We start from the raw sequence: 20,465 nt of genomic DNA, 5'->3' as shown, positions 1-20,465 counted from the left end.
GCACATTGTTTTAGCGGAGCTGAGTGTACGGCCCGTGTGTTCTGACTCGGGCGAGAAATGCACGAGGCGCCCTCAGACTTGTCATGTGGCGTGTGTGAGGATGAAGAATCGGCGTGACATACAACGGGAGCTGCGGAGACGAGCTCCAGTGTGCTCACTTCAGAGATTGTTGAGCTGAAATCAAACACTCGCTGTCGCTGCACTGTGGCAGCGAGACATGGAAAAAAAAAAAAAAAATCAACAGGTCTGGCAGTTAAATTATCTAAAAGATTAGATATCTACAGCTGAAATAAGTCATTATCACAAAGCATGAAACTGCTTCACCCACACTGAGGCTATCAGAAAGCACTGGAAGCTCAGATCAGAGTCCTCTTCAATCTGGTTTCCTTATTATTAGATCAGATATTTACTGACCTGATCACGAAATCAGGGAACTTTGCTTATTTTAGTCAAGTAAACTGACCTTCATGTGTAAAACAGAGGAATACACCTTTAATATTAACCCATGGCTGAAAATAGCTCACAACAAATGAAGCGTTGCTGTGAACTACAGCGCCCAACTTTTTTCTTTTGTAAACGACTTTGCCTTTTTCACAAAAGATTGATTATTGATTATTCAGTACATTGTAGTTTATTAGATACACCCAGCTAAAACTAATGAGGTCTCATACAACGGCGCGGCAATAAATCATCACTTTCAGAAGGTTGTAATGTTCAGTTTTAGCTGAAACTGTTCTAAGGAGGTGCTGATTCAACTCTGTGGTCATTTGACAATGAGAGGCTTTTCTATTATTTCTATTATTTTGTCTATTATTTTATCAATGAGGACAGGGTAAATAACAGAAATACCTCTGTGTATAATGCTGTACAGCTCCACAGTATCACAAACTACAATACCTCTCTCAAACAGTTTCAACAAAAATAACGTTCATGACGGAGGATTTCATTTTAGCCATTTTAGAGGATTTAAGTTTTGTACGTGATAAACTAAAGATGTAAGTGCAAATATGTAGGTCGGCACAGTTCAGGCATCATGTGGGCACCAGTATCAAAACTGTAAAAAATAAAATAAAATAAAATAAAAACATTCAGTCCAAGTCACATCAGATCCAGACTAAACTCTGTGATCAACAACATTATCTCCCCATCTCCTTGACAGACTCGCAGTGTCTCTTGTGCCCAGACCGCCCAAGTGCCTGTAAAGGAGGTCAAACAAACATTTGTTTCCGTGCTGTAACGCCACCGCGCCCTCACAGGCGCCCGTCACGCCGCCGGCGGCCCGCAAATTTATTGGGCCACTTTTGGATGTGTCAGAGCAGTCGGTGTCGATAAAGCTGGCCGTAATGTTTGCCACCCCATCACAACGGAGATTTACCTCCCTGACAGACACATCCTGCTTCAAGGTCCTGTCTGTCGCCTCGCCCCGAGCAGGCGGCGGCGACGGGAGGGAGGAACAGAGACAGGACAGGGCTTCAAACTGCTTATTATCACCAATTTGACACAGTGGACAGTTAAAGCCTGACACAAGTGCCCACACAAGCCCCTTCACCCTTCCATCCATTGTTGTCCTGTTACGCAGCACAAGCCCATAACACCTCAAGTGTAAATAAGAGAAGAAGAGGGATGTAACCTTGACTTCTCTGTCATTCTCCCTCTCTGTTTTTTTTCTCTTTTGGCTTTGGCTCCCATTCTCCACCCTGGACAGGAAGGAGGGAGGTGACAATGAGGGAGGAAGTTGATTGAGAGGCTCTATTATGCATCAACTTAAAGGAAGCTCCTGTGATGGATGACACAGACACCAGTCACCTTCAGAGCCCGGACGCCACGCTCCCAGCATCCTCTCTGGCAAATGACCTGAAAATCCCGCTGACATATTCAAAAGGGCTAACCGGAGCCGGGCAGCCTTGTGCCGTGTGCATACGAGGGCCAATTTAAAAGAAAGGGGTGTGGGGAGCACAGAGATGTATGGGCATATATTGAAAATCCATTTCTGTTTTTCAGACACCGCCTGCTTCCAACACCAGGGACAGGATTCCATTATGTTCAACAAGAGTTGTGAGGATTAAGGTAAGGAACATGTGTTTGACTTTAGGGCCTAATTGTTCCCTTCAGTCAGAAGATGACAATTAATTGAGGGGCGTCACAAAGACCTTGACAGCAAATTGAATTAAATAAATGTTGCTACAGCCATCTAAAACTAGTTTAATGTAACAAGAAGTCTCTCCAGCTCATACAGACAGAGGTTAGTTCATTTACGCTAATCTGTCTGTAAATTAGGTGTTTTAAAATGATTAATTTTGAAATTTTCCATTAAAGAACATTAGCAATAATAGAGGACTGTTATTCAGACACAGTCCAGTGTCCTTCGTCTTGCTCTGCAAGTATTGATAACAAACCGCCAGTTTCTTTGTATTAAACAGAATATGTGATACAGCTAAAGCTGCAACTAGTGATTATTTTCATTACCGATCAATCTGCTGATCATTTTCCCACAGTCCACAACCCAAAGATACTAAAGTTACTATCACAGAAGAAAATATGGAATGGAAAATATTTGTCCTTGAGAAACTGAAAGTTTTGAGATTTTTCTGGAATCATTTTTTTCTTGACTTTAAAGCAGCAATCTCTCATTTTGCCTAATTTCGAGAAAATGCCTGAACAAGTTGATTTCTACAGAAAACACTGAAATACATTGGATTATTATTTTTTTAGTTCATAAGTGAGAAATTCTTCAACAGCTCCATTTAAACACAAATATTTCCCAGACTACCCACGGGCTGCGAAGGCCACAGCACTGACTGGCTGTTTCCGTGTGGGCATTTATTCCTATTTAAGAGGCAATCTCTACAGTTTGAGTGGCAGCGGGAGGTTTGGAGGGCAGGGGCTGCTATATTCGTGGCGCTCTGGGTCCTTCTGCTGATTCATAATTAGACGTGAACCCAGAGCGCCCACTACGGGGAGGTCAGAGGGGTGAGGAGGGAGACGGAGGAGGAGGAGGGGGTGAGCTGGCGCCCGCCTGATGGACACCAAATGAACAAATTATGATGGCCCCCTCTGGGCGTGATGGGGTCAAACACCCTGCGCCCCGCCGCTGACAGTTCAATTTCCCCCCAACGCAGCCCCATTCGCTGACTGCTAATTATGAATGAAAAGTTATCAGCCTCGGCCACCCCGCCGCACACACGGACAGCGGTCGGAAGGGGTTTGGGGAGGGTGGGGGGATTTAAGAGGCATTTGTGAGAGATCCTAATGTCAAAATGTTATTAGAAAGAGCGGCAGCATGCAGAAACTGGGGAGAGGAGGAGGAGACAGAAGAGGAGGTGGGTCAAAGACAGTGACCAGGGTTAATCTAAATGCCTTTGATAACCATGCAGTAATTCTCTAAAAGGGCCAGAGCGCTCAGCTGAGACAGACTCGCTGCCTCTGTGGGCAGATTGCTGAGAAATAGAAATGACACCGAGGCCAGTGTGTGAGAGAAAGTGTGTGTGTGTGTGTGTGTGTGAGCTGATATGTAAGCGTGTGCGTGCACGGGGAGGGGCGTGTGCAAATAAAGGTGAGGTTATTTACCCTTGTCTATGAATCCCGATGCCCATCATGTATTTATGCATAGAATTGACTCTAAATCAGATGTTGATGCGCAAAAAGTTCCCTGTTCTAATCTGCATTTCTATTCTCTATTACTCCCTGGCCTTCACCTGAGGAGGAGAGAGTGACTAACAAGACTCGTGCTGCATAAACGCTGGCCTGAGAGCAGCTGTCAATCACGCTGACTGACAGGCGGGCAGGACTGACGGGCAGAATTTAGAGCAACTCACCGCCGGGCTGAGACCAACAGCAGAGCTGGGACAGAGCGCAGGCCGTTCACTACACGTTCATCCACACGTTCATCCACACGCAGGCAAACGAACTGTTTACCATGAAAAGTTAATAAAGACTTCACTTTTAATGTGAACTCTTAAGTTGTCTAACACCCACTAGTATTTACATTAATTTAAGCTGTAAATGAATCGAAAATAAGCAGTGCTGCTTAAAATGTACTTTTTTATCTGGTCTTTACTCCTTCATACTTTTACTCAATGCCTGAAACTCTTCAGCTGCTTATAGATGTGTTTTTTTTTCTTTACAGTTGGACAGAGCCGGGTTTTCTGTTCACCCTGCTGCTGTAGCCTCAGACACGAGACGCGGTATCAATCTTCTCATCTCACTCTCGCTGAGAAATTTCCCAAAATGTCAAACTACTGCTTTAATACTGTTACTCTGCTGCTGTTACTCCTGTCTGCTCCGTAGATATAGGACCTACTGCCACTCTGTGAGTCCTGGGAGAGGGATCCCTCCTCTGCTGCTGCTGCTGTGGTCATATGTTCTTCAGATTGTAAAAAACGCTCTTTGAGATGAATTTGTGATTTGTGTTTGTTGTTATAAAATTGTCTTGACTTATCTAAAAAGACAAATAAGAGGAAATGTACAACTGACAAATAAGAGGGACCTAAAACACAATCTCAGTCTCATAATGCAACCAAAATTTTGACTTAGGGCTCAAACTTAGTTGATAATCGGACGGTCGACAGTTTTGATGATCAGTGAATTCTGTGATTCGTTCACTGTAAATGGAAAATCTTTGCACGGTTTGTTTAGAGAAAACAAAAAATAATTTTAGGATAAAACTTTGCAGTCTAAGAACTTCTGAAGCCATTTTAACCAAGGTGCTACAGTGACATTTTAATCACAAACAATTAAAGGATTAAATTATTAATCAAAAAATAATAATCTAGAAACGAATCCTTAATGAAAATAATTTATATCTTAGAGGAATTTAGACAGCGAAACACTGAATTCAAGCAAATTCCAAAATAAAAGCACTTATCAAAGACCTGTGCGAATGCTGTGCAAACACCGTCAATTTTCTGATTAGGAATCTTAATCTGTTCTGATTTAAAATCTTCAAACAGCAGAGGAAGCGCAGACCGACTGCAAAACACAAAATAGATACAGCAACAGCAGAAAGAATGGTCTGGACATTTTCCTCCCGGGGGAAGACGAGACAAGATATAAAATACACTGAACGTGCAGAGCCGCTCACATACTGAGGAGAGAAAGGAGCCGTCACACTAGGAAAGGTCAACCATCAGATATACACAACACGGAGACACGAGGGACACAACATCTGACAGAGAGAGATGGAAGGTGACAGAGAGGAGGAGAGAGATAAGAGAGGGGGGGGAGAGAGAGAGAGGGGGAGAGAAGCAGAGTGGGTGGACTTATAGATGAGACACAGAAATAGAGTTCAAGGGTGTGGAAGAGCAAAAGACAGCCAGGGTGAGAAAGACAGACTATAAGAGATACAGGAAACAGGGAGAGCAGTTGTACCGTCCTGACTGGCTATAAATATAAGAAGGCAGAAAAGGTCAATAGTTGGCGTCTGAAGCAGAAATGTTCCACGAGGGAGAGAGGCTCATTTCACCATCTCATATACTGCTCTGCTGTTCTGTCAGTGTCAGGCAGGAACGAACAACTGACTCTCAACACACGCTGATAGAGGAAATGTCATCCTGTGTGTGTTTCTAATGCGGACACACACGAGTGTACTAACCTGCATGGCGGGGGAGACGTTGGAGAGAGACAGGCCCTCGAGGTCGGACAGCAGGCTCGAGGGGACGACTGCAGACTTTGGTGGGTTTGTAGGTGCAGGAGAAACTGAAGGAGCCGGAGAAAACAAAACTCAACACCAGCTCTTTTTTAAAAGTTATTATGGAGGACTGGCACACACTGTTAATGGGTGGAGCATTAGGCCTGAAAATGACAAACCTCTGCTGAGGTGGTTATTCTGATTAATGCTGGAAACTGAGTGATTCACAGTGTCAAAGTGCAGATAAACTCACAGTCATCTAGATCCAGCAGAGAGACTTCCTTCTTGGACTTCACTTCCACCTAAAAAAAAAACAAACAAACACAACAGCGTGATGATGAGCAAACAGGAGGAGAGGCTGAAAGATGACAACTCAAAACAAAAGCAGCGAAGTTGTGTGCTGCGCTATTCAGCGGATCAAACGTTTCAATTTCGCCGACAGCGTCTCTCAAGATCATGACACATTCATCCCAAAAAAAACAGGCTCTCTGCATTCATATGTAACATGTCGGAAATTTTCAACGGCCAGTCGTGCGCAGTGTCGTGTCACGGCCGATGCACGCCACCTCATGCGACTGAGCCGGGGGCTTGTCAGGTGTTGGCTTGTGGGAATTGCAACGCACGCCTGTATCTTGCACCACAGCAGGCCCAATAAAAACGCATTTAAACCTACGAGCGCTTTTATCACCCGTTCTCCACACCCTCCTAACCAACCAAGGCTCTATTCACGTGACATGGAGAACCATAAAAATTCCACTCTGCATAATCCAGGCTGAGCAGATGGGAAGAAAAAAAAAAACCAACAACAACAACAACAGGACAGATGAGGGAGTGAGGAATGAGAGTGAAAACAAACAATAAAGTTAGAGGCCGTATCTTATCATATCTTCTCTGATTGACGCTCGGTGGTGGTAATAGAGACGGAAACCTTGTTAGTAAATGGAGGTCTGAAAGAGCAAGGGAGGGAGAGAGAGAGGGGGGTGTATACAAAGACAGGGAGAGAAAGATGCATAATTCATAGGCCATGCCCAAATGACAAACTGTACGAAATGAGAATTTCATAGTGCAGAAAAGGAAAGGGAGGGCGAGAAACAATGTGATGAGCATAACAGGTAAGAAAAAGATGGTGGAGGCTGAAGCGGAGGTGAATGAAGGACTTGAAGAGGAAAAAATAAAGCTGGTAACATGGAAGCAAAATTATATCCCACAGTATAAATTGTGATTTGATGTGGACCTGGGGGACAGGAGCTCCCTGGGAGAACAGGAAAGAGTTTCTCCATTATCCTGTTTACAAATCATCACATCCTTCACTGGCTCGAACATGATATGCTGTAGATATTGCAGAATATCTTAGATCAGAGATGAACGTTTGGTTCCTATGTTTGATAATCGCTCCAAATCAACATCTTTTGTATTTAGTACACCGCATTCAGTGCGTTGCCACGGCTACAGAGATCTATATGAACTGTCAGTTGTCTATTTTTAAAGTCTAGTTTTGTTTTGCATACTTAAATTTATTAAATCTATTTGGATATTGTTGGACAACCACTTTAAAGCGTCCCTGCTTCCTATTCAAATTATAGAAATACTCTTACTTAATATGTTTAATATTTGTAATCATAGCGTGTTTTAGCATTAGCGTTCTCCACTCTAATCAAGCCAGCCACCAAAACAAACTAACAAAATATAACACGCACTAAAAGCCCACACAGTCCTCTAATGTTGTCAGTTTTATACAAATCAAAACACACACAGAGAGACAATCATGTGATGCATGCGCCAGATGTTTTTCATTTAGAGATGTGTAGGTGTTCATGAGTAAATAGTGAAAATGTTTAAAAAGCCCCAGTCTCAGCATGTTTATAAAAAAAATTGTTTACTGTATATATAAATACTTTATACGCCTTCTGTCGATCAGCGACACTTTGTGCCACAGCAAATCTATAAAGCTTCACTAATTGTGCTTGTTGTTTTCTTTATAGTGTATTTTTTAAAAGATGTTTGAAGTATTTAGTATCTATGATAATCTATAAGTCACTTGTCTAATCAACAGTATAGTGAATAAGGCCTGGTGTAAATCGTGTGCAGTGTGTTTTATTCCTGATAGATCTGCACTGCAGCACCTTGGTTTGCACAACTCTCATTTCTGCTGCTCAGTCAAATAAACCCACAGCCAACTGAATCATGGTGTCACCTTGGGTTTGGACTTCACATCACTCTTCTTCTGTGGTACCGCGGGGGCGTCAGAATCAGAGTCGTCCTCGGAGTCCGTCTCTGAGCCGGAGGAGCTTTCAGCTGATGAGCTGCTGGCGCGGGCTACAGGTCCGTTACCGTTTTCATCTGAGTCACTGAAACACACAGGAACAGCACACAACTGCCTCAGACGTGGGATCAATACAAGTAATAGAATACATGTATATAAAAAAATAACAGTACTGCTGATTCATTCTGCTCAGGTTTTGAAATACTGCTTTTAATCCATAAAACATGTACAGCCTCCATGTATATAATTTGTACAAATGTTCTAGAAACCACCAGGTGAAACAAACTTGGTGATTTGTTTTTTCTTTTCCGTCCAAAGTGAAAGCTTGAGCTCGGCGCGGTCACAACAACAAATATCAATCTGTTTTTGTTTTGCGAAGTTAATTTGATGTTGCTTTCACTCAAAAAGATTTTTCCCATCTTTCTCCTCTCTCTTTCACTTGCTCTGTCCCTCTTCAATTTGTCCCGATAATGAGTGTTTACTCCGCCTGCCTGGGATTTTCAGCCGTTAAATTAATGAGGGGAATTGTGACGGTAACTGGCTTTTTAACTTGGGGCGATGATGAAAAGCCAGTATTAATTTGGCCTACAGATTTCATTTGCTGGGAACAGGAAAAAGTGATATAAATCACTGTGGGCCTGATTAGGCCCTGCCTGAAATGACTGGGCCATAATGAGGGCATTATGCTGTGTTTGTTGTGGAAGCACTGGGGTGAGCTGCTCTAATTACTGTGTGTACGTGTGTGTGTGTGCATGTTTGTGTGTGTTTGAGCACTGGGGTGAGTTGCTCTAATTACACTCTCTAATGGAGAGAACAGGGTCAGCCGGCAGCCTGTCACACGGCAAAATCAGGTACACTGTGTGTGAGCTTGTGTGTCCATGAGCAAATGAAGTAGAGTGCATAAGAAACTAAATTTGCCAGTGTGTAAGAGAGTGTGCGTGAGCATATTCAGTAGTAATGACTTAAATCTCATTCATTGGTAACACCAGGCTGCTAAATGACCAATCAAAAGTCATTATCCATTAGCCATGTAAATGTGGGTTACGCTACTGGAGGAAAATTCCCCTTGATTAGCTTGTTAATGGAACTCACACTAACGATATTCTAGCAGCTCCGCCAGCCTGAGTGTGTGTGTGTGTGTGTGTGTGTGTGTGCGTGTGTGTGTGTGTGTGTGCGCGTGTGTGTGTGTGTGCGTGGATAGAGTAGGTGTATCTACAGTGCACTACAATAGGTGTGCACAGGCCATTGGCCATTTCCGATGGATCTAATGTTGTTGTGGTTAAGTTTTTAGTCTTAGCATCAAAAGCAAAACGTTGATGTGTTTGTCCACGCTGTGGCTGTTAATACAGAAAAATCCGCACGGGTTTGAACTGGATGCAGTGAAAATGTTTGTGGGTTTAGTGAAGAAAAGATCGAGCCGAACAGAAGGAGGTATCGTGCCAGCAGGTGGGTTGTCACATAGATAATAAAAATGGCTGAAGTTCTGAACAGATGGAGGTTGAGCTTATTGATGCAGAAAAGCGCTGATCACATTTGTGGCTGCCTACGACTCCGGTGCTCCTCGCAAACACACATCTGTCTAATTAGCTAAGCCAGAAAGAGAAAAAGAGGAAGAAACAGGTAACATCTGGACGCGCCGAACTCACAGGGAAGAAAAATGATGCTTTCAGAGCCTGGCAGACTGGAGGGAATTCACCGTACCTGTCGGCAGCAGTTGGCTTGCTTTTCTTCTGCGGCGCCTTCTTGGTTTTCTTCTTCTTTTTTTGTTTTGATTCAGATTCACTGGAGCTCCCCTCAGATCCACTTGATGAACTCTTTCCGGAGTCACTGGAGGTCCTTTCTGACTCTTCACTGCTTTCCTCCTCACTCTCACTGCCTGACTCTGCACAGACATTTATACACATTAAAACACTGATGAAATAAAGTTGTAATCTTCATATATTCATTATTATTATTGCTAATACAAACCAGACAATTCCTACTGCTGCTGCTTCACTCTAAAAGCATTCACTTAAAGAAACAAGAGAAGGCTTTTATTGTGAAGACGTCACAGAGAACCCACTGTGGGCAGCTCCATCAGCTGCTCCTCTGTTGTAATTTTGATAAAGCAGGTGTTCAGTTTAGGCCTTTAATACACTAACACGTTAGAAAAGCAGCATAGCACTGTCGTTCTCTAAAAAGCATACACCTCTAAACACACAGGGAGAAACAAACCTTCACTGCTGCTGCTGCTGCTGTCGTCCTCACTGCCGCTGCTATCAGATCCTTCCTCTTCTTTTTCATCTTCATCATCCGAGTAGAACTTGTCATCAGATTTGGGCTGCTTGGCCTTCCCAGCTGACAGCTCCCACGATTTCACCTGAGCAGATGTGGTGGGGGGAAGTGAGCCAAATTAATTTACAGCATCAGAGATCAACAATTTAGGCAGAAGTGAGGCTACAAATTTTAAAAATCTTCTTATATTTTATTCTGAGGAAGTATCAGACAGTCGTAGGAGCTCAATGTGAAGAAAACAAATTATCCAACAGCTGCCATGTCATCACAAACAAGCATATGGACCCAACTCAAAGTAAATAGTACAGCATTTGGCTATTAGCAGTGTTTGAAGAGCTGATATACTGGATATGCACATTGTATGGTTCTCAATCACGTTAGTAAGATTCTCTGGAATTAGTCAATTAACCAGAACCATAATTAAGCAGCTCTTGCTGGCAGTTATTTTGTCCAACACAGCTTTTCCAAGTTACCTGATTTATTTTCTGTTAAATCTGCATTATACTTAAAACTAGGAATAAAGTTTGTTGACACAACCGCTTGTGTCCTGCTTTATTGTTTTATCAGGATCCCCATTAGCTGCCGTAAAGTAACAGCAATAAAGCTTGAGCTGGATCTGGGAGAAACAAAAAAACAAAAAAAATAGGATCAATAGTATCACACTCTGAAAAACAAAACCCTTTAATTTTTTGTTCTTTAACTTATAACAGGGCACAACCAAGTTCTGGTCTTTGAGCTGAGTGGAACAGGCGTGCATGTTAATCTTTCCAAACCAAAAAACTGAGCACACAAAATAAAACATTTATGGGGGAGATCAGTGCAACTGGTGTCATCAGTAAAGTGCAGATGTTTCAGGCATCTCATTGGTCGAAGGTGCTCCTGAATGCTGAGGTTCTTTTAAATCAAGTTCTTTTAAATATTTAAGCTCATTTTTATCTTCTGATTTCTTGTATACATTGTCTTAATGGTGGCGTTCTTAAATAACTCATTAATATTTGGTTTCATTTTTACAAAAAGTGCTGTAATTTCCAGCCTGGTGCTGCAGTTTTTAGCTAATTTGTTGTTTACTATTTTGGGCTGTGTATAAATACAGGTAATCGATAATGAAAGAACATGTCAGCCACTTCAACAGTGCAGCTCACTGATGTGTTGTTACAATGGAGACATATCGAGCTTTGCTTACACACCATGTTCCTCTGAAGAAAATTATAAATTAGGTTTAATATGAAAACAGCCATCCTCTGAGCTTTTGGATGGCGGCTCTGTTGGACTCCCCCTGGATGATGTTAATGCCCTTTGGGAGGAAAGCTCGATAAAGAGCCCATGGAAATGTACCACTCATCACTGTTATGTCTGCACCCAGCTCATCCTGCCACTTCATTTGGTTAGTAATGCTGTACAAGTACTTCGGAGTCGTGACCCCTGTTGTTATGTTGATATACAATTATTAATGAGCATTTTGAAGTGTGATGCTCGTTACCAAACACGCCGTGTTCAGCTTCTAGCACTCTGCCCTTTACATTACACTGGCTAATCTGTCAGTAAACTTATTATCTGTGATGTAAACTGAAAAGAAATAGCATCGTAATGAGGGTGAGGGCCCCTCGGTGTGAACAACGCCATCAGCGTTCATGTTAATCTGATTCACAATGACTACTGGAACATTTCTGAGTCAGAATTAGGTACGTTCGAAGTGAAGCTGTGATGAGAAGTGTGTGAGGAAGGTTAGATTCCTTACTGGCTCAATGACCTCCACGTTCCTCACAGACTGGTCAGGAGCAACGGCCGGCCAGTCCGAGAGCTCCTGGTATCCACTGGCTTTGATATTGAGACTGTGGGACAGAGTGCCCAGTTGGAAACGGTCTCGATCTGAAAGTAGAGCAAAGGGAAATTAAAGGGAGATGAGAGAGGTGGTAATGTCAAAGTGAGGGTAAACAAATTAAAAGATGAGACCAAAATAAAGTTTAATGAACGGTGGAGAAACAGCAGTGACCTCCGTCTGTCCTTAATGAGAGAGCCAGTGACTAAATACCACGGTATACATTCAGAGAGCTTTAATATAAGATCCTTCCCTCCATTACACACATTTACTCTTCTCTGTCCATACTGGTCAACACAGGAAGATAATCAGTGTCTGTGGAGGTACGCTCTAAAAACTGTGCTTTGCTAAAAAAAAAAAAAAAAAAAGGAGAGAAAAAACGACTTCAGTCGTGAATATTAAGAATGACAAGGGTGGTTAACGCTTTCCATAAACATCCAGTAGGTGCACACTGCCTCTGAATTTTAATGTTGTCGACGGCTGTTTCTGTCCCTTTTGTCAAGGAGGGAGAGAGAGAGAGAGAGAGAGAGAGAGAGAGAGAGAGAGAGAGAGAGAGAGAGAGAGAGAGAGAGAGGAGACAGCTAAATGAGAGATTTTTTTTTCCCCCCTCTCAGCGTCTGAAAAAGGTTAGCATTAGCTCAATAATTTACCCATCTCATTAGTCCAAGGTAAAGGGGTCTGACCTAACTGCCCTTCAGAGAGACAGACACACCAGAATAATAAAACCACTGCCTGAATCAACTTTGCATACTACTGGAAATGGAGCCACTAGATGTGAAATAGAGTTAATGTGTATTCAGTGATTCGCTTAAATGAACTACAAAACTCACACAGGAGACGAAGGGTATTTAATATTAAAGTTTCAAGCTATTTAGACGCTTTAATGATTCAAAATAGGAATAAGAGGCTGTTATTATAAACATATAAACCACCTTTGAAGGCAGACTCGAGCACCGGAGCTGGTTTGGGGGCCAGTAAGATGCGTCGAGCATACTTGCTGAGGGCTCCACTCTTCTCGTTGGGGACTATCAGCTGTCGTATGAAGCGCGTTCGGTCTCTGATGTCATAGTTCTGGTCGTACTTGCCGAGGTTCAGGATGTACTGGGTCAGCAGCTTGGTCTGGGGGCAGAAAGGGGAAAGGGACAGAGACATTGAAAGAGAAAAGCAGGATGACATTTAAAGACAGGCAACAGGGATAGAAGCAAACATAAGCAAAGGTAAGATTAGTGTTTTCAAAAAATCTGTGCGCTGTAGAGGTGTTTGTAGGTGTATTTTCTAACTTTGGATAGAATCACAGCTGATAGCTGATTCCCCCTGTTTCAAGTCTTTATGCTAAGCTAAGCTAACTCCTTCCTGACTCCAGCTCTGTCCTTCACACACAGATATGAGTTGTATCGATCTTCTAATCTAAGTGTTGGCAGGAAAAAAAAACTGTGTGTACTTTCCAAAATACCTAAATATTAAAAATCAATAAAAAGTGGAATATAGCTGCAAACTCCAGGTACACTATTCAACTGTGCACTTCCATATTTTCTCTCTCTAATAATCTTGGTTCATAATTCAGTCTGAATAAGTAATAAACTCTTCCTCTGGCCTGACATAGGGAGGAAGAGCACTTGCTCTGGCATAAATTACTTGGGCAGGTATGAAAACCAAACGTATTGCTGCCATGAAGGCGGCATTATAACCCAAATCCTTTACAGCATCGACTTTGTGTCTGCTCCTCTCCTCCCTGCCACATTACAAGGAGCAAGAGGTTTAATGATGCGCTCGTTTGAGGAGCTGGCGTCTGGGCTCATAAACCCAGCTCAGAGGCCAAAATCGCCCCATCTGACTGAACGGGCCTGTAGACACCAGGCTGCGCTACGAGATGCACCATTACGTTAAAGCTGTCTCATTCACAGCTCTATATTTAAACCAGGCTTTTAGCTCTGGGTCGCACAAGTGTTCAATCACAGCAAGACAAAGGAATGATTCATGACCCAGGAAGGAAGATATCAGGAAGCTGATTTATCTCCCACTTACCAAGTACATCATTATTTTATAAATTAGTGGCATTAATCCAGCACAACATCTGCCTTATGATGAAGTCAATACAACAAACGTGGTGTTGGTATTTTATCCGTCACCTGTTTAGAGTTGGTCAGGTAGAGTTTGGCTGCTAGGTTCACGGTCTGCAGCTTGACAATGTCCTCCTCTGCCGTGAAAGTCTTCGCCATCTTTCGAAGAACATCAGGTGCAATCTTCGGCACCCTCTCACAGTACTCTCCCATCAGCCACAGGATGCTGGCTCGGGCCATGGGGACCTGTAAGTCCGGGTGGCAAAATAAAAAAAAGATCCTGTCTTAATCTTCACTTTTAACACATGCAAATGGGTCAGCAGTTCATATAATGCAATGAGGTTTCGTACAGTGATGTTGTCGAAGAGCTTGGCCATGTGTTTGATGATCTCGCTGTGCTGCGTGGGCTGAGTCTGAAGCAGCTTCTTGATCACCACAACGCTCTCAGCCACCACCGTCTCTGCAGAGACAAAACAAGGTCTCACAACACGAAAACACAAAACTGGACAGTTACAATGCCTCGCTGTGTGCTCACAGAGGACACTTTACCGTCTCTGTTGGAAAGCAGCAGCACCAGACCGTTGAGACAGGTGTCTGTCACCTCAGAGATGTTGGTGGCACACCTGCCGATGGCCTGAATGGTGGCTGCAGCAAACGCCTTGTCCTGACTCTTCACATAGGTCTGAAAAAAAGGTGAGATCAAGGACAAGCAAGAAGTTAAATGCCTAAAATCTCAAAGTAGAAACTAACCCGTGGCTGGTGATGTCTGTTGATTTACCAATACTCATCAGGAAACAAAACACAAACCTGAAACTCCCTGAGAATAGTGGAGATGTTGGCTTCATTGGCGAGGTTGGTCAGGATCTCCAGCTGCAAAAATCATGAGAAAGATCCACTCAGATTTACGTCTAACAAGCTGGTTGTCGTGTCAGCTCAAGTAAAGTTCAAAGGTCAATAAGCTTTTGAGCTTCTTAAGTTAGGTTCAGAATTTACTTTAAAGCCTGAGGTTGTACTTTAACCTTTGTAAACCTTTGACATGAGAAGTTCAAGTTTTTAAAATGTACGGAAAAGTTTTATAAAAATTATTTCTGAACATCATTATACAGCCTCATATTGTGTGACACTATGAACATAGTTACACAAAATAAACTGGTGGTTACCTTCAGTGTTTTGATATGTGTGGCATCTGTGGATCTGACGTAGAAACTCTTCATGAAGGGCTCAAACATCCCCTGTATGAAGATAATTCATGTTATTACGCCGCATGAATCGCTGAACGGCACCTTCATCGTTGCGCTGAACAAAGGCCGACTTACTTTTCTCTGAATGGACATCGTGGCGATGTTCTGAAGCACAATGTACTGCACCTCTCTTTGCAAAAGAAAAACAAAATGACATCGTCAGACATCCACAGCATGGACTCAGTGTCAGTGAAGGAACAGGGTACGTCATTCATCCCCGTCAAGTTACCTGTGGCTTCTGAGCAGTCGCACCAGAGACTTGGTCACAATGCTAACTTCGTGTTTGGGGGCCAGATGCCAGTAGAGCTGAGCGACAGCCATCACCACCTGGAAACACACGTGCGCAGTCAGAAATGAAAAAGGATTGTATTAAAACAAACTTTTGTAGAATTGCTTTTATATAATGTCTTTGATTTTTTTTCTCCTACTTTTTGTTCTTCGATATTTGTTTTAATTTTCAACCACTTTCAAGAACATGCGAACCCTCTAACTCTATATGTTACTCTAACTTGATTTTATGCTTTTTAACACTTCAAAAAGCACTTTCGAACTTCCGAGTGCTTTATTATTATTACACCACCTACAGTGTATTAACATCTGTCAACCCAAGCTAAAATAAAATACCTTCATTCACATGCATTTCTACAAAGGCACTCATAACATGACTCCATAAAGGTAATTTTTCAGCTGCGCTTTAAATAGCCGGCGGACGTGTGTCCATCGTTGCGGGCAGAATGAAAAGGGTTCAGGCGTCTATGAAGATGGAGGATGTCACCGTGTTGTCGCGAGTAAAGACACAGCGTGTCACATTTTAATCAACACTTTCATTTGGGAGCATTTTTCCTCCCGCTGCTACACAGCGACAGAGACCTTGAGGCTCCTGGGTGATGGAGATCTGCTCTCACTATGTTTTTTATTTATTTTTTTTTCCCCCCAAGTCTTTGGGGGGTGGTGGGTGGGGGGGTTACTATGGCAAGCGTGTGCATGTATTCCTATGTTCTATAGAGTTATGTCCAGGTGTGCACTGACAGTGGTGAGATATGAGCAGAAGCCACATTCAGAAACCTAACCACATACACTGACACACTTTAACAATGAATCTCCATCAGCTTCATCCCAGATATGTGCTCATTCTGTACTAAATGGCTTGTAGTGTTGAACTCACAGCAGTGTTCCTGCTCTGCAGCAGAGGTTTGGTGTTCCTGAGCAGCAGTCTATGATCCGGATCCATGACGTAAGGCTTGGCCTCCATCTGGTCCTTTTTCTCCTCGGAGTCAGAGTCGTAGAACGCCTTCTCATTGTTCTCATCAAACATGGCGCCCTGAAACACAAACGACACATCACATCACACTACTGAGTGAAACCAACTCCACCTGACTATGGAAGACATACCACAGAGTTTTTAAGCTGATTAATGTTCATTAAAAATGTACAAACTTCAGCTGTGCTGGCATTTTTTTAAGTTTTTACTTGAGTTTAAGGAAAACTGGCCCTTGTGGTTTGAGAAAATTGAGTGGTACAAGGCATTTTAAAATATTTCGCATTCCTAGTATTTCTACATTTCCCAAGAAACAAATTTTACACAGAAATCCAATACTGTGAAATGGTTCAACTGTAGAAAAGTAATTTAAAAACAGAGTGTATATTGAAGAACTTGAATTCTCTCTCAAATGTTAGAATCTAAATTCCTAAAGACAACAAAAGGACTTTTGTTGCTTTATTTCTCATTTCAATTCATACATTTCTGTTATCATATTTTTAAGATGAGGCTGGTGTTAATCTATAGTTTTCCTGTTGTGAACAAATCCACTGAAATAAAAACAAACAAAACCAACAATGCATTTGTGCTTTATATATATCAGGTTGTAGATACACTGACAATACTTTGGTTGGAACTGTTCGTTTGTTTTGTTCTTTTAATGGGATTTGCTGACAAAAAGAAAATTATGGGGCATCATCAGACTTATCCTTAAAGATCAGACAGATGTACTGATAATACCAGATTCATAGTGAGAGAACATATTTGTGACTCTGACCCAGAAGTAAGTGTTTTATTGTTAAGAGATCTTATTAATAGTCAGGACACTCAGTGCCAGGTACTTCTCTTCCTGTGGTGCACATGAGCACAGGACATAATGCATTTTACAATTCTAGGAAACTAACTGGGTAGTTAGCATGAGCAGGAGCTGCTGCCATGTCTGCACAGCCTGCTTTCTATCAAAGATGCTTACAAAGCTGAAAATAAATGAAAATGGTTTTGGTTCTTAGGGTCACGAGTGCCTCACCTCCTTCCAGGGACTGGTGAACTGAGTCCTGGCGTAGCGCGTGAGCATGGAGATGATGACCACCTGGCCCCACTCCTCCACGTCCACCAGCAGGTTACACAGCTTTCTGTAGTTCTTATGGATCAGGTCAATGCGATCTGGACACACTTCTTCGAAGGCCATCACCACGCTGCCGGCCACCAGCTACAGAAACGATCGCAGGGACAGAGAGGAACGGAGATGAAACGAGTCGTGAGGGAAATGCTGTTTATTTTTATTTATTTTCAGAATAAAAATATACATTAAAGGAAGTTGTAAGATTGTTTATCAGTTTACAAACTGAACAAATATTGTAACTCTTAAACAAGTCGTGATATACAGACTCCAGAGAAATAAAACACTGGTTAACAGATCTGAACCTGGTCAAGACAGTTACCACTATTTCACTTGGAAAAAAAAAAAACAAAATGCCAATTTATGACTCTGATTACAAGACACACAGTTCAGTGTCTAAGCAGTTAGATGATAATTGGAAGGAAAATGTCTGCGCTTAAAGTTTTAACTGACTTATTTTCTAAAATCCTGTGAAAAGAAATCCATCAATAAGCCTTTCTCACACCTTCCCCATAAATTATTTTTCTTTTTCTCAGGTACAAACCTCATTTTACGTCCAATTCTCGGGGAAAGGAGAACAAGGAGGAAGCCGCAGCTGAGAGAGCCAATAATCAACTACATTTCATTGGTAGGAGGAAAAAACCCATTTGGCTGTTGCATGGCCCCCCACCACCCAACTGCCAGCTGGCTCGCTGACTGACTGTGAGACTGAGTGAGTGACATGGCAGTGTATTAATATGCAAACAGCATTATCACGGGCAGGCGAGGGTGAAGAAGGAGAGAAAGGGAGCAGAATCTAGTCTTCCCAATTAAAGCCTTCTGGCCCCTGGTGGCCCTGTGGGAACCCAGTGCATTTACCCATCAGCTTTGTCATGAGCCTGCATTGATTGCGTGTGCATCTCCGTGTGCATGAATCGTGTACGTGCGTGGCTCCCGTATGTGGAGTCTCTGAGAAATCTGGATCTTGAGCCTGAACGATGATTAGCCTTCCTGACATTCGCATTACTAATCCTGATGAATGAACCGCTGCTGGATCACACAACCACATTTTATAGCATCACACTGATGTTTGAAGTTATATTTATGCGAGTGACCCGCACAGAAATTCTATGTACATTCAAGAAAGGCGGATCCAACGAGGGTAATTAGGCCATACAGCTAGCTTAATGCAAATATGCCCTTAGCTGTAAGTTTATTAGGTAAACGTAGCTAAGACTAACAGAGCTTAATACAACAGTCCTGCAATGAATCTTCCTTCCTGTGAGTTAGAGAAGCTGGTAATAGTTATTAATATCCTGAGAAATGACAGCATTCCTGTGACGTGTGACAGGTACAGGGTCTTCTGTTCTGCATCCCAGCTTAGCTGAACATACAAAACAGAACAGAGGCATCTTTGATTATATATTATTAGCTGTGTTTTTCCTGCTGTGACAAGTCAGAGAGGTTTACCGTGACCTTGCCGCTTGAATGGTTTTGGTTTTTTTAGACACCTGTCTCTGAGATTTCTGCTGCCACGCTAATACAAAGGCGGTGAACAGGATTTGGTTTGTTTTGCCATGTGAGAGTATCTTCAGAGCAGCTTAAAGCACAGCAGGGCTTTTCAGTTACTCCAAGTAGTACGTTTTTTGCATGATGGCGTCCTCCTCGCCCGGCGTTCTCCCCCCAGGCCTCTCCTGTCTCTGAGGCTATTACAGGCAGCCCTATTTCTGAGCATGTGGATCCTGCTGCAAGGCTTTGTGCATTCTCGACCAACTTCCCCCATTAGACACAGCTCCAAGGTAAACTACATGCACCATCAACAAAACTGACACCCCAATCTATGGAGTTCATACACCCCCCCCTGCCTCCTCCTCCACCCCTCGACCATATTATCTACCCTGCGTGACAAGCCGGTAATGGAAAAATCACACTAAGCAAATGGTTCTTCTAATAACAATAAATTTCCTATAAAATTATGAAGGGGCCAAACCGTTTCCTTGCATCTATTTTGCTATGAATTCTAATTAGGGTGCCAGAGAGGCAGAGAGTGCTGGGTCATCACGCCAGAGACAACGTGCGCCTTTTTGATTAATGGCCCGGTGTGGGGTCGGCCTATCCTCCCTGCGCTCGCTCCTCTCCTGCTCTCTTCCCTCTCCCTCCTTTTACTCTTAAATTAATGGGCGTCTCACCTAGCCCCTAATCATAGTACCCCCCCGCCCCCCTGTCCCTCCTTTCTGTTCTCATTTCAATTTTGCAGAGGGTGCAGAGGGGGGGAGCATGGGAGGGATCGATCATTTATCTTGTAATGGCTGGATAATAGATCCATCACGGTAAAACAGCTGCACAAACTCCTATGTTGTCTCTGTCATCAGGCCTTCCCATTTTCTCTTTAAACCATCCTGCCTATAAGCAGGCCCCCGTGTGTCACAGCCATTTAACCAAACAGGCACATCTGTAAAGGTAAATGTCAGGAGGCCCGGACAACGCCACAGCCTGGAACAATAACCAAATGTTTCCTTCTTTAACAGGCGCCGTAGTGACATTAGCCAGAAAGCATTTACCTAAATGAAATCACTGATTTGGACTTAAATTACAAATAGCAAACCGCACAGGAAACTTTAGGATATCTGAAGAGCATTTTAAAAGCAGATATTTTTATGTGCCATAACAGATCTAGCAAGGAGATGATTAATAACATGTGATGACTGTGTTCCCTGGACCAGTATTGTACATGATGGCTCACTGAGATACTTAATGGAAACGAGTCATCATCAAACATGTGCCATTGAAAAGGATCTACAAACATGGCTACCCATCACAGCAGC

General features: G+C 42.8%; 1 protein-coding gene across 2 annotated transcripts in view; it reads right to left on the bottom strand.

Moving 5' to 3' along the window:
- The window catches only part of ap3b1a (adaptor related protein complex 3 subunit beta 1a), a 46,861-nt gene that overhangs the window by 14,520 nt on the left and 11,876 nt on the right, over positions 1–20,465 (bottom strand). For both annotated transcript variants that reach the window (XM_041059250.1, XM_041059249.1), the window contains exons 7-22: positions 17,569–17,751; positions 16,449–16,604; positions 15,513–15,610; positions 15,359–15,413; positions 15,203–15,274; positions 14,850–14,912; positions 14,592–14,724; positions 14,393–14,502; positions 14,112–14,288; positions 12,915–13,101; positions 11,902–12,032; positions 10,104–10,248; positions 9,591–9,771; positions 7,821–7,974; positions 5,880–5,928; positions 5,591–5,694 (exon numbers count right to left, since the gene is read on the bottom strand). In XM_041059250.1, the coding sequence (XP_040915184.1) occupies positions 5,591–5,694; positions 5,880–5,928; positions 7,821–7,974; positions 9,591–9,771; positions 10,104–10,248; positions 11,902–12,032; positions 12,915–13,101; positions 14,112–14,288; positions 14,393–14,502; positions 14,592–14,724; positions 14,850–14,912; positions 15,203–15,274; positions 15,359–15,413; positions 15,513–15,610; positions 16,449–16,604; positions 17,569–17,751 (1,998 nt within the window). The remainder of the gene's footprint in view (positions 1–5,590; positions 5,695–5,879; positions 5,929–7,820; positions 7,975–9,590; positions 9,772–10,103; positions 10,249–11,901; positions 12,033–12,914; positions 13,102–14,111; positions 14,289–14,392; positions 14,503–14,591; positions 14,725–14,849; positions 14,913–15,202; positions 15,275–15,358; positions 15,414–15,512; positions 15,611–16,448; positions 16,605–17,568; positions 17,752–20,465) is intronic.

Source organism: Toxotes jaculatrix, chromosome 16, assembly GCF_017976425.1.
Source record: "Toxotes jaculatrix isolate fToxJac2 chromosome 16, fToxJac2.pri, whole genome shotgun sequence".
Taxonomy (NCBI): domain Eukaryota; kingdom Metazoa; phylum Chordata; class Actinopteri; family Toxotidae; genus Toxotes; species Toxotes jaculatrix.
The sequence above is the reverse complement of the archived record's forward strand: the minus strand, read 5'-3'. Positions and strand labels throughout refer to the sequence as shown.